The 16,735-nt window shown below is 50.7% G+C and overlaps 1 protein-coding gene across 1 annotated transcript; it reads right to left on the reverse strand.

The window, feature by feature from the left end:
• Positions 1–7,592: 7,592 nt before the first annotated feature.
• On the reverse strand, positions 7,593–9,531 carry GSX2 (GS homeobox 2). Its single transcript, XM_035004994.1, has 2 exons — positions 8,848–9,531; positions 7,593–8,170 (listed from the first exon to the last, which is right to left on the reverse strand). The coding sequence occupies exons 1-2, from the start codon at positions 9,419–9,421 to the stop codon at positions 7,830–7,832; spliced, it is 915 nt and encodes a 304-aa protein (XP_034860885.1). The 5' UTR covers positions 9,422–9,531; the 3' UTR covers positions 7,593–7,829.
• Positions 9,532–16,735: the final 7,204 nt, after the last annotated feature.

The following is a 16,735-nucleotide window of genomic DNA, read 5'->3' on the forward strand; positions in this document are numbered from 1 at the left end:
GCCTCCTGCACAAGGCCCAAGCGACGTGCTGAAGGAATTGGAAGCCGATTATGATTTGGATACGACTCTGTTCCGTTTCTCCTGGTTGATTGGCAGGGATGCCTTCAGAATACCTTTTCTTGTTGCTTGTTTTGACAGTTCGAATCCAGGTCTATGTGACATATAAAGCTAATAAAATTCTAATTTCATTGTTAATCTTATTTCATTGCAGTATAGGTTTTTACCCTCACACCTGCGTGGCAGGGTGTAATTCCATTAATAAAAAAAAATCAACATATTCATTGCATGTCTTTTCCCCGATGATATATTGTGAGCCGTGTGAGTTGAAAAAGAACCATTTATTCCCACCGTGAATGAGCCTGCATGGGGCGGGAGCTTCACCTGCCCCTCAGTCAATTAGGAATGTATCGAAAAGTCTAGCAGAAAACGAGTTAAATTAACCGTTCGCTAATTTCCTTGTGTCCCTCCTACATAATCCCCCCTTTTCAGCTTCCAGAAATTACCACATGTTGCAAGGTTCAAATAGTGCCTAATGAAACAGTGACTAAACGCTTCTCCCTCCCCGGCCACCGTCGGGGGAGCCCTTTCGCGGGCCTTTAAAGCGGCGCGATCTCCCAGTCCCGGTTCCCGTATGCTTTAATTAAAAAAAAAAAAGGAAAGAAAGAAAGAGAGAAAGAGAGAAAGAGAAAGAGAGAGAGAGAGAAAGAAAGAGAAAGAGAAAGAGAAAGAAAGAAAAGAAAGAGAAAGAGAGAAAGAAAGAAAAGAGAAAGAAAGAAAGAAAAGAAAGAGAGAGAGAGAAAGAGAAAGAAAGAAAGAGAGAAAGAGAAAGAAAGAAAAGAAAGAGAAAGAGAGAAAGAAAGGAAAGAAAGAAAGAAAGAAAGAAAGAAAGAAAGAAAGAAAGAAAAGAAAGGAAGAAAGAAAAAGAAAAGAAAAAAGTTTCTTTGGTAGAAAAAAAAAAAAAACAAGCTGTCAAAAACTCTTGATTCAACCGGTGAAATGACATTGCTGCCCACTCACTTCTCACCACCTACCACGCGGTGGGGCGCCCCGGGTGGGGACCAAAGTGTGGGTATTCTCCCCTCTCACCAGACAAGTGGGGGCCTGGAGTTGGGAGGGCTGAGCCAGGACCAGGGGAGTTTGGAGGAGGATAGGAAGGTCAGCCTGGAGAACAAAGGAGTGAGACAAAAAGAGAGCGAGAGAGGAAGAGAGAGAGACCCCAAGGCAGAAAGAGACAGAGACAGAGAGAAAGAAGCAGGCCGAGAGAGCGCGAGAGGGTAGCAGCTACGGAGAGACAAATAGTACCAACTCTCAACTCCCTTCTCCCAAGTTAAAACCACGTGTTGGCTCTAGCAACTCTTCCCCTCCGGGGAAGGCGTTTTGAAGTCTTGAAATTCGACCCTAATAATTAATCGTGGTCATTAATTAATTAAGAAGGAAAGGGGGGGAGGTGGCTTGCTGCTGTTTGACCCCAAACAATTTAAAATAGGCTTTGTGAAGGTAGACTCCCAAAGCCTGCCCGCCCCCTCCTTCCTATTCTTTCTCTTTCACGCTCTCAAAAATTTCCATTATAATCCTCAGCGGTCTGGGGCCGCCGAGCCGCGCTTCCCTCTCGAGCCCTTCCCCGCAAACCGAGGCCAAGCTGTCTTCAGCCCCTCGGAGCCGGCTGCCGCCCACGGGCAGGGAACTCTTTGCCATCGCGAGCAGCTCCACCTGCCTTTTTTCTCTGCACCTGCTGTGGATTGTTTCTCCCTGAACTTCAGAAATCAAGTAGTAGCCTAAGAAGGAGTCCGGCCGCAGTGCTCACACAGGCTAAATATTGCTACATTCTCTGTTTTCTCTGCCTCCTCTCTCTCTCTCTCTCCGTCCCTCTCTCTTCCCTTCCCTTCCTTTGCTCCCTCCTTCTGGCTAGAGACTTGAGTTCCTTATTTGAAATGGTGCAGCTAATACAAAGTCATCAAAGCACTATGGTTCTTGTCTTAAAGTGACAGCCCTCTTTATGGGGCTGTTTAAAATACGCCCCCTGCTTTTCAATGTCTCTCTATCCATCTTTGTCTGCTCTTCAGAAAAGCGGACAATATAAAGCCCAGCCTGGCGAGCTCCCCACGCTCAGGCCTGGGCAGTGCCAACCTCCGCCTTTAAGCAGATTGAAATTGTCACTGCTTCATTAATCTGAAACTAGTTACTTTCCTAAGCACACAGCACACACTTCCGATCTGTCGGGATTCACTCAGAGGAGCCCCTGGGGCCTTCCTGGGTTTGGGATTTGGAAGGCTCCACAAAGGTAGGACAAGGGTTCGGGAAAACACAGGGCTCAGCTTGAAGAGAGGCAATGCCCAGTGCAGAAGGGCAGGCACGGACATCACTATAAGGGCACACAGAACACTATTTTCAGAGACAATGGTATGCTCAGAATTTTGGAGGGTGCACTTGCGAACAAGGAGCCCAGCCATGGGAACGGACAACAACATCTACCTCAATGTGGAGTAGCTTGCAGGACTGTGAGGTCTTAGAGGCTTTGGGTTTTCTTTCCTCGGACCGAAGAAACTTACTTCCAAATTTGAATCAGGGCTGGCTTTTGTTCTCTTACTGAGAGTTCTCTTTCAGTTCCTGTTCTTGTTGGCCCCTCCTCAGTCCCAGCCTGTGTGACTCCAAGGGCTGGGCCTTGGGTGTAGGAAACCTGCATCCCTGTTAGAATCACTTATCTTCTGTGAAACAAACTGCCTTTTTTCTTCACACTCTTCACCACTAACAAAAGACAATACAAAAGATTCTTTTACTTTTAATATTTCCATCTGGCTTAGAATAGCAAGTTTTTGGATTCTATTACATCTAATTTAGGGGAGAGACGTGGGCATTTTTTTTTTTTTCAGAGAAGCTCAATGTTCAGTAATGTGAGCCTAAAGATTTATAAAATAGATTTATATTAAATTATGTTAATAGAAGCCTAGTAAATGCACCATTTAATTGCATGGAAAAAATACTCCCTTTTAAGAGGTCTGTCACCTTAACAGGTACATTCAAAGATTCCCTGTGAATAATGAAAATAGGAACAATTGCTTTGATGCACTGAGCTGTATTCAGCGTCTAGGACAGCTTTAGGCTGTGTTTGGAGAGGGTGGGAGGAGCTCCTTTTAAAGCAGTGATTGCTCCTTTAAACCCAATTTCCTCTAGCAAATAGGTTCTATTGGGAGTGTCATTCCCCTCTCTCCCACACCCTTAAGGCTGGGCTGGAGATCCCACCCGGACCTCTCTCCCAGCTCCCTCTACTTTTTCTGCTCCCTCTACTTTTTCTCCTCCCTCCCAAACCACTCTAAACACCTTCCCACCTCCCTCAAAGAAATCTCCCAAGGAGTGCCTGAAAAGTGAGTAGAACCTGCAGGAAAGGTAGAGGTGGGAAGAAAAACAAAACAAAACAAAATAAAATCTGGTGCAAATAACTCTTCTCTTTCCATATATATGACCACCACCAGTGGAATTCTCTCTCTCTCTCTCTGTCTCTGTCTCTCTCTCTCTCTCTCTCTCTCTCTCACACACACACACACACACACACACAGACCCTCTTGCCTCCTGTGACCACTTTCAGTAAGAGCAATCACCTTTGTGACAATTCTCTGACCAGAGTAAACCAAGGAAACTGCATTTCTAATCCTGATCAGAACTGGTAGAGAGTGGGGGTGAGAAAAGGTAGGAGGAAGCCAAAAATCAAAGACTTCACATCCCCAAGTTTTTCTTTCTCTTAAAATACCTTTGGATATCCTTGGGGGGAGTAGGGGGAATGTGTGTGTAAGGGGGAGGGGAAGCAAGCTAAGATGACCACTTCCAAATATTTCAGAATAAGGGGAGTCTGTCGTCACCAGTGTCTCTGTCACCTGGGTCGGTGGATACCCCAGGGCTAGGCTGCTGCGGCCCTTGTGCCCCGGGCATGGTTTGCAATCAAGAAGCCTGGCCAAGTGCTACTATCAATGCTAGGTCCTTGGCCTTGGGCTTGTGGTGGTCACTGAGTGGGAGGGCGAAGGGGAAGGGTCTCTGGTCCTCCTTTTCTCTCAGAATGTCGGAACTGGGTTTAGAGCACAAGGGCAGGAGGTCGTCTTTTGAGCTCCCCACTCCCACCCAGAACCTCTTCCTCTTTCAAGCCACTGCAGGACTTGCTCTCAAAGAGGTGGATTTGACCACACGAAGAGCTCCTGCGGCCTACTTCTTTTCTCTCAGGGGAGCAAAATCCTAATTTCTTTTTTTTTTTTTTTTAAGATTTTATTTATTTATTTGAGACAGAGAGAATGAGAGAGAGAGCACATGAGAGGGGGGAGGGTCAGAGGGAGAAGCAGGCTCCCTGTCGAGCAGGGAGCCCGATGCGGGACTCGATCCCGGGACTCCAGGATCATGACCCGAGCCGAAGGCAGTCGCTTAACCGACTGAGCCACCCAGGCGCCCCCCAGTGTACTCTTTAAAAAAAAAATTATTTATTTGAGAGGGAGAGAGAGAGCATGAGCAGGGGGAGAGGTAGATGGAGAGGGAAAGGCAGACTTCCCCTCTGAGCAGGGAGCCCGATGCGGGGCTCGATCCCGGGACTCCAGGATCATGACCTGAGCCGAAGGCAGTCGCCTAACCAACGGAGCCACCCAGGCGCCCCGCAAAATTCTAATTTCTAATTCTCGTTTTCATTCTCTCTCTCTCTCTGTCCATGATGTGTGTATAGGCCCCAAAGAGGCCGTGTTTTGGGGAAAACAGAATTCTGTTTTTCATGTGGGGGCATAATGAAAAGCTAGCATCTGGTGCTTGCCAGGTAGAGAAATTGTCAAGGGTGACCCCACACATCTCTTTAATAAATCTGTGGATATTTAACCTAAAGCGTTTGACTGATATCAAGATTGTTTAGCAGAGTATGTCCCAATGTTGGCCTAGGAGTTTTTCACCGAAGGTGAAACTGTAGGCCTTTAAAATCAGAGTTTCCTAAAGGCTTGTTAGGATTTGCAAACTTCAAAAATATCAAATGATTACTTTGGGCAGGAGTGGGAGAGAGGGTTTTGGGGAGATGTAAAATCTACCCTAGTAGACGGGAAACCTCATGGTTCACCCTAAAAGTGAGAGGGTCCACTCGGCACCGAATATCCTAGAACCTCCCTGAAACCCCTGGAGAGGTTTCTTCCGAGAATAGTATCTATGCCTGAAACTTTTTGCCTCTGGTGGGGGACGCATTGTTTATTCTCTTTTCCCTAAGGAACTTCCCCCAAAGACAGAAAGGAGAGGGGCTGAGACCATCCATCAGCCTAAAACCCGGTGAGAAGGGCTGGCACCGCGTGTCCTTCGCAGGGCGGTGGGGCTGGGTGTGGCAGGTGGCTGGCTCCGCGCTCCGGGCGCACGGCCTGCGGTGGGGGAGCCAGGCGAAGCACAGAGGCTCGGGTTCCGACTGGGCTCGGGGTCGGGGAGGGCCGGGGCCGAGCGCGGGGCGACTGCCCCCCTCCCCCTGCAGCCGGCTGTGGATGGGAGGGGGGCGGAGGCGTCTGCCCACCGCCCAGCTGAGGCTTCGCTTTGGGCAGGAGCGCGGAGAGCTGCCGCAGGGGCTCTTTGTCCTTCCTGTTACTTCCCGAAAAGGAATTCTCCGTAAACGCTTTGCGCCTCGAAACTCCTTTCCTCCCACCCTTATACTTATGCGCGGAGAGGCCTGTTTATTGGGAAGGAGGGAGATGGGATCTTCAGGACGGGCAGCGGGCGGGTGCCTCCTCCCCTTCGCCGCGGGTAGCGCGACGGGCCCAAGGCTCCGCGCGAGACCGAGAGACCGGGAGGCTGAGCCTCCCAGGCCGGGGCAGGAGCGAGCTAAATGCCTGTGACCGCTGCGCAGGACCAGGCCCAGGTCGGTGCACAAAGCGGCGACAGCTCCCTATTCAGTCCCTCCCCTCTGCCCTGGCCGGTACCCGAATGGGAGCTGACGACGAAAGTCCTTCTCCTGAGCCTCCCGTGTGTGTGTGTATGTGTGTGTGTGTGTGTGTGTGTGTGTGAGAGAGAGAGACAGAGAGAGACAGACAGACAGACAGACAGAGACAGAGAGACAGAGAGAAAAGAAAGAAAAGGAAAGGAAAAGAAAAAAAAGAGAGAAAAGAGGAAAGAAGAACTAATGAACTCTGGGCAGGGAAAAACCATGATCACATCCTTCCCCCTTGTCCTCTTTTCCCAAACTAGCTTTCTGACCTCAATTTTAGAGCCCCATCTCACCTGGTAAGGTTTTAGTTCCTACATACTGAAAGTAAATCAGACCTAAAGAAACGTGTGTATGTGTAAACAGTTCTATGGCTTGAATCTCTTGGGTGGCATCTTTACAGAAAATAATCAGATATAATATCAATGGGTGTTAGTAGGCTCCGCTTGCAGGGAATGAGATCTAGTTTCCATATTTCCAGCTTCACTTGTCTTCTTTAGGTGACAGGCCCTGGCTGCACTGAGCAAAGAGCCAGGTTGCCTTGCTGAGGGCAGAGCCAGAGTAAATCTCCAGGAGCAGGTTTGCAGGACTTAACTCTGCAAGGTGATGGGAAAAAAGGGATTAGAAGGGAACAGATTTAGGTTAAAGTTAGGGAGACCAAGAAAAACTGCAAGAGTCCAAAGGCACCTCGGAGCTATTTTGGAAAAGTAAGAATATAAATCTTTGGGCAGAATAATTCCCTGTCCCTGCCCTTTTGTTTTCTCAGCACTGATGGAATCAGCCAGTTTCTTCGCTAGAGGAACAACCAGGAACTAATGTTTCCAGTCACTTGCAGCATCATTTGTAAGCTTCCTTGTGCATGCTTCCAACCTGTTTGATGGATTGTTGCTCTTCCTAAAACGAGTCTGACTATTCAAATTCCTTCACATACTTCAGGTTTTGGTACCAAGAGAGATGTGGGGGAAAGGGGGAAGAGGGGGACTGCTACAGAAAATAAATACTTAGGTAAGGGATTTTTACCTTTCCCTGCTAAATAAATCAAAAAGTTTGTCTGTCATTAATTGTCAGTGTCACTTTAAATGGAGTGACTTGTCCTATCAACTGTGAGCAGTTTAGCTATTTTGAGGATGGGGAGTTCCTACTTGGTAGGCAACATCATGACTGAGGGTGTGCCACAAACTCCTCCAACCAAAGCCCCACATGACTAGTTTTTAGTCAACGCTTTCCTCTAAATTTTCAGACATGCCCCCCCCCCCATCCCTCCATCCATGCCTTTCTCTAGATATGGGCGAGGGGGAGCCGGGGAAAGATGGTGAGCGCAAACACCACAAATTTAAAACCTTGATTTTGTTTCATTTATTTAAATAAATATAAATATAAACTTTATATAAAACTATTCACATACAAAGGGACTTCGCAACTTGAGTTCCAATCGCTCCCCAGGCAAATTTTCAGAAAGCGAGACCTACAGGGTTTAATTTTCTAAATTATTTGCAGTTCAATACTTTCATTTAAAAAACAACAACAGAAAATAATCCAGAAACCCCGTGTTCTTCTTAGGTTCTGAAAGACAGTAGGGAAGGGGGAAATGACATGCGCTTTCAAAATCCCACATACAGTGCTAAACTTAAGCCAACCGTGTTGTTTTTTTCTCTGTTATATGACAAGGCTGAGTTGAATCTAGATTATTTACATTAAAAAAAATGACCTATAACTTTGAGTGTAGCTTCAAACAAATAGGTCAAGGAGGAGACTTGAAGGGTCAGACTGGGCACGTATGCCCGCAGAATGCTCAGCTCCGTCCTTCTGCAGATGGGAACCACAGAATGGGCGAGGATTTGGGCCCCTGGGTGTCCGCCGCGTTGGTGCTGTGGGGGCTGCCAGGAGCGTGTGGTGAGAGGGAGGCGGCCCTCCTTCATAAGGGAGAAATCTCCTTGTCATCGTTGGCCGAGGCCGGCGACAAGGAGTCCTCATCCTCGGAGCGCGCGTAGTGCGCCTGGCTGCCGACACACTTGCAGCCCGCGTGACTGTTCCTCTGTGTACCCTTCCCTTCTTTCTTATGCTTCACCCGGCGGTTCTGAAACCAGATTTTCACCTGCTTCTCTGACAGGTTCAGGTATGTCGCGATTTCGATCCTCCGGAGTCGAGACAGGTACATGTTGGAAGAGAATTCCCGCTCCAGCTCCAGGAGCTGCGTGCTGGTGAACGCCGTCCTCATCCTCTTGCCATTGGGTACCTGGCTGGCGTCCGAGCCCCCTGCAGACCGGCCAAGAGAGGGCAGAGAGGTAATTCTCGGGTGAGGCGATCCCACCCCACGTGCCATCCCTTGGAAAGGACGCCTCTCCAGGACCCACCCGCGAAGCTCAGTCAAACACCTGTATCCATCCCTCACCCTTTCCCATTTCAGGGCACTTCTTTACTCGGCGGGGAAGGACAGAGACGCCCACAGCAAGTGAAGGCCTTTGATGTGTGAGTTGTAAAGTCAGAGGCTTAAAGAGGGGTGGAGGCTTGCATTGTCCGGTCGGCTCCCTTCAAGCCTAGCAGAGAGGCAGGCAGGCTTAGCCAAAAGCGTCGAAAGGCTTTAGCTAGCCCCGACGACCGAATGCCACACTTAAGTTCAAACCTACCCACCCCGCACCTCAGCCAGTTTAGCCTTCGATTTCTCAACCCTCAAGTTCGAGGTCCCAAAGGCCCCGATATTACGCAAGACTCGGACACCAGGTACCGGGAGTGCACGCACCAGGCTGCTTGGAGAGGTTCGAAAGCTAACTTCCACCTTCGTGGAACTTCTGGGGACGACTCCACAGTTCCACGAAAAGCCCCTCCCCCCCCCCCCCCCCCCCAAAGCTGCCACTTCCTCCACTGGAGGCGGAAAGTTTGCTCCTGGGAGCCCGGAAGGCGCGGCGCGTAGGTGCCCAGAGCCCCCGCCCTACCCATGGTGAGGCAGTGGAATCTCCGCGGGTCCCCCACGTTGTAGGTGGTGGCGGCGCAGACAGGTGCGTGGTGCTGAGGGTGTCCCAAGGCCGCCGCGGCCGCCGCCGCGGCTGCCGCGGCCGCCGCCGCAGCGGCAGAGCCCGGCTGCTGGGGCTGATGGTGGTGATGGTGGTGCTGCGGCGGGTGGTGATGATGGTGCGCGTGGCTCACGCGTGGGCAAAACTGCGCGTCCCCGGGACCCGAAGAGAACTGACCCTTGACCAGGGGCAGGGCGCCGGCGCCCCCCGGGGCCCCACTACCCCCGGCCCCTGCACTCCCCGTGGCTGCGCCCCCGCCGCCGGAGCCGGCGGGCCCGCGAGAGGAGTGCAGGTGCGAAGTGACGCAGAGTGGGCAAACGCAGAACGCGCCACTCTTGCGGGACGGGCAGGCGGGCCCAGACACCGACATCACCAGCGGGGACGGCATGCCCAGCGGGATGAAGAAATCTGGCCCGGGGTGCGGCTCAGGCAGCGAGGGCGCGGGCCGCGAGGAGTCCTTGATGATGAGCGAGTCGACATAGAAGGAGCGCGACATGTCGGGAGGGGTGGGTGGCCGGAGGGCCGGGCCAGCGGTGGCGCCCCCTCCCCTCTCCTGTTCTGAGCTCTGCCCCGGGCGCGGCGCGGACGCGGGCGGTCAAGCCCTCGGGGACGCGGAGGTGTTCGGCGTCTGGGCTGCGAACAAAGGGGTCCCTGGAGAGGGCTGGTCCTCACGTCCCCCGCCCGGCGCCCCGGCTCCGGGATTTTATAGCCCCCACCCCGGCACGTGATGCTGCGGAGTACCGCTCGGCTCAGGCTCCTCAGCAGCTCCCCACCCTCGGGATAGGCTGCCCGAGTCACAACAGAAGCGGCGAGGAGGGGCGGGCGCGCGGCAGGGAAGAACTCGAAGGAGGGGGATGGGGGAGACTTTGCAAAGTGTAGGTTTTGTTAATTTCGCGGGGAGGCCGGCCTCCTCCCCCTCTTTCTCCACGCTTTCTCGAGAAATCAGAGCTGCATCCCCCATCCTACCCCCTTCCCTAGTCCGGGCCCCAGCCCAACTCTTCCCCACTCCCGGCCGAAAAGCGCACCAGGTGGGGACCTTGAGGTCTTTTTAATGGGGATGCCCAGTGCTCCCCGCTCCTCTGTACCAGCCGCGGCTGGGCGCGGAAGAGTGTGAGGCCTGCTGTTTGGAGCACGATTGTGTGGGCGGCGGACTGGCGGCGCCGAGTCCGGCACCGCGGCTTGGACCACGGATACACACAGACACGCACAGACACACAGACACACACACAGTCCCCCAGCATTTGGACTTGGCCAAAGTCATTCAGGTGGTTAGTTCGTGACCAATCCGCGGCACAAGAGTGAAGCCTCCCACCTAAGAAGCTGCAGAGCCTTTCATTCTAACGCTTGAGACGCTCTAAAATGCCTTTGCACTTGGGGCTTTCCTGGGGCCGCTCAGATCAAGGACACTTCCTTGTGCTCCTTTGTAATGGGCAGTGTACCCTTTGGCGAAGAGACACGTCGTCGAAGAGTCACTCTCCGTTCTCCAAGCCTATGCATTTCCAGGACAACCCTGCAAACTCCGTCGCAATGATTTTGGAGAGAGGACCCAAACCCCAGCCCTCCTGGAGACCGGGCAGGCTTGGGGAAGGCCTTTGCTCTGGGTCCTGTGATTTTCTGCGCCTTTCTATTTTACAGACCTTGAGCAGCTCTCTCCCCAACCCCCTGCGCCCCTTTAAAAGCTGAAAGAGGTTGAAGGAATTTGAGCCACTCAAGGAATCCTGCCTCAGGATGGGAGCCATGGCTTGGTAAAGGAAATCTGAGGGGCACAGGCCCCAGCGGAAGACTTGCGCGTAGGTGGCTATGCGAGAGAGGGTGGCTGCCAAGATAGGGCCTATTGATCTCTGGGGAAGGTAAGGTGGCAGAGGTGACAGCTTTCTCTTTTTTGCCCTTTTAGAAAATCTGGTTGGAGCAGGGAGGGTGAGCAACCGCTACAAGTCTGATCCTTTTTCCAAAACAGCTGACTTCAGGCCTGAGTTCACAATGGTGTTAAGAAACTTGGGGACAGGACTCCCTCCACCTCTGAGAACCAAGTGCCCAAATCCTAGGAGAGCATCAGCTTCTCAGCTGGAGGCATGGCTATCTCTCTGTCCCTCCTTTCCCCTTTTTCATCTCTGGGACCGTTTCTTTTGCCTGCTAGAGAAGTGTAATTGGGTTGTAGGGACGCCCCGCTCTGGGGAGTCCAGGATTTATGGATGGCAATTAAAGTTTTATGAATTGCAGCTGAGGCTGGTTATTGAGCTATTTGAATGTGATTAGAATTCAATTAGAAAGCGGTTAGTGGACGGTGGGTCTCCAGAGTGTAAACAGACAGCTATTCCAGAAATGTGCTAATCCAACATCTTGTGACAACAATTAAGGAGTCTCAGGGCTTAACTCAGGGCTGCTCAGCTGTAACTACTTTTGTACCACAAGGTTTGGCGATGCAGCCATCACAGACGTTCAGCCTCAAGCCAGCCTGCCTGCCTATCCGCCCTCGCTCATGTCAGCAGAATGCAGGTAGTCCCAGAATCATTCCAGCCCCAGGAAGAATGGAAGCTCAACCTCTAAGAGATGCTTAAAGGCTGGGTGTTTTTTTACAGGCCTGAATTGTCCAAACAGGTGACATGATTTCCCCACTCTGCAAGTGTGTGTGCGTGTGTGTAATTTATATAATATATACTTATGTGAGCACTTTGTAAGTGCTCAAAGAAAGTAATAGCTTTTCCCTTTCCTTTGTCCTCTTCCGGATTGGGTAAAAGGTTATCAGAGGTCTGTTTTTGGCTTACAGTTTGGGTCACTGTGTTCCCTGTTGTTCTGGGTGTGCTCATGGGAAGAACTCCTATGCTAATATGCTGGAATTTGCGCTTATGTGAGGACCATTTGACTTTAGAGAATCCTAATTATGAAGCATGAGCAACTAAATTAATTTATGTCTAAGTTTGGAAACATCCAGTTGGAGTGCTAAGGAATTTTGAGAAAAGTGAGAGGCCCATGGCATTACTTAGGGCTAAAAGGGGTGCAGTAGCTCGGGGCCAGACTTGAGGTGGAAAGCAGACCATGTCTGAGAAACTTGCCTATAAGAGAGGACTTGGTTAAATTGCTTGAGCCATGGTGATGAGCACAGGGTGATGTATGGAAGTGTTAAGTCACTATATTGTATGCCTGAAACTAATATGACATTGCATGTTACCTAAGTGGGATTAAAATACAAAGTTCAAATTTTTTTAAGATTTTTTTTTTTTTTTAGAGAGCGAGCGAGCTAGAAACAGCATGAGAGGGGAGAGGGTCAGAGGGAGAAGCAGGCTCCCCGCTGAGCTGGGAGCCCGATGTGGGACTCGATCCCAGGACCCTGGGATCATGACCTGAGCTGAAGGCAGACGCTTAACCATCTGAGCCACCCAGGCGCCCCAAATTTTTTTAAAAAATAAATTGCTTGAACCCACCAAGAGCAAGAATTTGAGGGTCACGTTCCACACTGGAGGCTCTCCTCAGATTCTCCTCATTAATTCTCTTGGATCTCTCAGTTTTTCTTTCTTTTCTCAACCCAGCCCCATCTTCAGAAGTTGGCCCCACTGTGGCTTGCCACCCCCATTCCCAAAGGAAGCCTACCCTCCATGGCCCTGAGCAGCTATGTGGCTGGCCTGCCCAGCCAGACTCTTCCCCAGGACAGCAGCTCCTCAAACCTGCTCAAAGCAGGAGGGGACCCCTGAGCAGCCTGTCAGTGTGCCCCCACGGTGCCCCCGCTGCCACGCAATTTTATTTCTCAGTGATTCTGTCCGATAAAATTTCATCGTCCATTAAGTAATCCCTGAAATGAGAGCTCTTATGAGCCTATAATGAGCTCTAATTGCCACGACTCGGGGAGCCACGTGGAAGGATTTATTCGGTATTAAGCAGTCGGGTACAGAGTACAGGCTGTTACCTAAGCCATTACTTTCATAATTCAAGGAGAAAATTAGTTCTTTTAAGGGGCAGGGGGATCCTTTGATTTCCTCCCTCTTGCTGGGATGACAGAGGATGGCTTTGTCTTCCTTGAGTGCAAGACAATGTCACAAATAAGAAGGTAACAAAATTGCCCCCCTCCACTCCCCTAACACACACCAGTCAGGGTACCCCACCCTTACCCTCCAATGAGAAAAAAATCAAAGCAGTTCAGAGGTGCCACCTTCTTGCCCCTGGACTCTCACTTGAGCCTGGATGAGCAGTTTTCCTCCTATCTCAACCTTGAGATTTGATTCTTGGTTGTAGCTTTCAAGAAGCCTTCCAATACTTCCCCCACCCGGGATCACACCTGACCTGGACCCCACATTCCCCTCTTGTTTCTCACTCTATTTCCTTTCATGGGCAAAGTCAGGGAAAGCAAAGAATGTGGACTTAGCATTGCTTATTCTGCAGGCCCTAGAGTTCTGACCTATTGATGTGCTTAGCTGTTTTACCGGCTGTAACTCGCACATTGCCCTTTCCTCTGCACAACCCCCCCACACACACACAAAAGAGAGCCCCCCCCCCCAATCCCTAGTCCTTTTTTCTCTCATTTTTTTAGCGTTTGCCCACACGGTTCTCCTGCCCCAAACAGAGACCGTGAGCAGGGCGGGACAGCCCAGGAGTTGGCGGGGCGGCCTCGGATTTATTTGCTCCTCTTACATTGATTTCATATTAGTTTCCAAAGCGATGAATGATCTCAAAGCTGGGTTTTGTTAGCCGAACACAAACAGGAGACAGGACTTACTTGCCCCCAGCTCCCTTTAATGAGGTCATTATCAAAGCGTGAACAAGTCTATGAATGTTTTATTGAAAGCGCATCGTTAACTTGTATCCATCCTTTTCTCTGAGTGGCATTGTGATATTGCTGTCTGTGGCACATCTTACCCGATATAGCCCGAGATTTCCCCATTCTCCGTAACCAGGCAACCCTTTCTGAATACCCAAAAATTGAAAAGAACCGCTTAGTCTTCAAGAAAGTCCTCAATAATAGTGGAAAAGAACAAAGATCCAGGAGACAACAAAATGCCACAGGGGTGACTTTTCATGAGCAATTATCTCTCATTAATCAGAAGAACAGCTGCAATATTAATTTTCTCTCTTTCTTCCTCTCTTTTCACAGTCCCCAACATTTGAATAATCATAAATTTTGATTTTATGAAGGAGTCACATTTTCAGGGGCTGGAGGAACGCAGCTACCTAGGTGAAGACAAGAAAACGCTCTCATTTTATTTTTTTGTTTTGTTTGGGTAAAGCTGACAACAAAGCAAAATGTAAAAAAAAAAAATAAAAATAAAAACAAGAGGGATATACTAGAGAAAATGGTCCCCCCCCCCTTTCTTCTAGATGGCGGCTTAGAATCAATCGGGACTTTTTTCCCCGCGTCGCCGCCTGACAACTCCCCCTCCCTCCCTTCTTTCCTCCCTCTGCCCAGACCCATTCCCCAGTTCGGCTCTGAGCAGGGTGGAGGGAAATGTCCCCGGCGTCTGGCGTGGGAGTTTCAGCTGGGTTTCTGCCCGTTTAACTTGCAAACGTGAAGCCAAGCGTTGTCGATCTGACCAAAGAGACACTCTTTGGGCGTAACTCGCATTGTGGCCATCAAAAGCCCGCCAGCCTTGGATGAACTGAGACGTGCATTCAGCAGAAATGGGGCGCTCGCTCTTCTTTCAGGAGCCGCAGAGGCGATTGTTCACAGGATGTATAGCCAGGGTGGAAAACGAGGATCCCCAGATAAGGCTGTAACCAGCAAACCGGATTGCGGGGCGGGGGCGGGGGGGGGGGGATAGGTTAAAAGAATCTCATTAAAGCCGAGGCTGCAATTAGCAAATACACACTCTTGGAGAACCCAAGCCCCTCCTGAAAAGCCTCGAGTCGGGATGAAAGCGGGGCAGTTCGGAGGCAGTCCCCACATGCCCACGCCGGCAGAGTGAACAGGGGCTCCGAGGCCCGGCTCTCCCGTCAGCTGCGCGAATATTACTTTGAACGCAGCGCAGGCGAGCCCGTTCGGCCGAGAGGGCAGGCGGCGGGCCTCGTGCTCACCCACCACCAAAAGATGGCCTTGCTTCTCCCTAGTGTTTATTCAGAGCGGATGGGCCTTTGAGAAACCTCAATTCGCCTTTGTGCTCTCGACAGGCGCCAGAGTTCAATTCGGCCCTCGGAGAAGGGGGTTGGGAGGAGGCTGCTGGGAAACGAGTGAGGAGTCTGGATCAGAATTTCGGGAACAGCCGGGTCTCCGGACCCTCTGAACAGTTTTGATGACACCCAGTCCCCACCACACAGCCTCTCTGCTCCCCACTTCCCCTTAATTAATATTCGCCCACCCCCAGATCCTTCAGCCTAACAGGGCATCCCTCCCCCACCCTTAAAGCTCTCCTCTGTCATCAGAATAAAATTTATTGAGCGCCTACTCAGTGCCCAGCGTGTGCTAGGCCCTGCGGGGAGCACGCCTGAAAAGGCCAAGACTGTATCCAATAGAATATTGTTTCATTTCAGTAACAATGGCCTGAGGTGGGGAACAATTATCCGGATAATTGAAGCAAATGCTCCAACTCCCTCCCTCCCTCTCCAGTTCCCTAGGCGCTAGCCTTTTTTTTTTTTTTTTTTTTAACTACCTTTTTCAAAGTTGGTGGTTTTTCTTTGGTCGGGGAGGGTGTTGGTGGGAGCCTAAGGGGAGGCCTGAATCATTCACACGCATACGAATTCCCCACTTCCCTTGGCCTAAAGTTTGCTGAAAGCCCTGGCCTGAAATCGCTGCTTAGTAATGGAATTACTATTTTGTTTTTGTTTTTGTTTTTGTTTTTGTTTGAATGCTACCAAAAAGAGAGTGAAACTTTCTAATTTTTAGCCATCTAGGCTTTTTGGTGTTCAACCTTGGTCATCTGCAAAAATCACCCAGACAGCATTATAAAAGTATGGATGCCTTCGAGATTTTGACTTAATGGTATGGGGCCCAAGCTTAAGAATTAAACAAAAAACGCTGGCTGTAGTTCTGATTCAGGTGAGGGTCGAGAAATAACGGATAAATCCTACTCGCTACTCCTGGCACCTGAAGAGAAGAACTTACCCTCTCTGAGCCTCACTCAGCAGTTGGTAGCTGGAAAGCGTGTATGGTGTGCCTACTATATGCCGGGCTCGTGGCATACGGGGAATGCCGTTGTACAAGACTGGTCCCTTGGGAATTTCAACAACTCAACTCAGTGGCGGTGAATCGCAAAAGGTCGCGTGAATGTGAGAGAAATGACCATTTGGCTCTAGGAGTGGGTAAAGCTGAAGTCTGGGAAGGTGACTTGCAGAATGAGTGGCAGTTGGCCTGGGAAAGAGGGATGGGGAATGTGTTCCGGGCCACCGAAGGGCGCACACAAAAGCAGGGAAGATTTTCTCTTGGTTAATTGCAAGAACTGAAAGGAAGCCAGGGAGATTGGTGGAAGAATCTGTTTCTGAGCCTGTGAGATAGGAAAATGCCTGCCACTTTCCAGTCCTTGTGAGGAATTGAGGACTGCTTGGCGCCCCGCCTGGTGCCTGATAAGAGCTGTCGGTGGTTTTTATTATTATCCAGGATCTGCAGGTCCATGTGCCCTTGAGGCTGGGGAATGAAGTATCAGAGGGCTGGGTTTCGCAGAGGGAAACCAGGAAGCTGGAGCAGCGGCTCAATCATCTCTCCCAGATGGCACACCTTTTCCGAGCTGAGTTTCTACTTCCAAGGCTCCTTAACAGCCTGGAGCCTGCACCCCAAAGATGCTCAACCGGGGGTTTCTCTAGCCTTCAATTTCTGGACGAACCTGTCTCCTTCAGCAGCCGCATCAACATGGACCTGCCAGGGGAATTTCCCCACGCCCCACTCTATCCCCTT

This window comes from Mirounga leonina, unplaced genomic scaffold (assembly GCF_011800145.1).
Source record: "Mirounga leonina isolate KUSES-001 unplaced genomic scaffold, KU_Mleo_1.0 Mir_129, whole genome shotgun sequence".
Classification (NCBI taxonomy): domain Eukaryota; kingdom Metazoa; phylum Chordata; class Mammalia; order Carnivora; family Phocidae; genus Mirounga; species Mirounga leonina.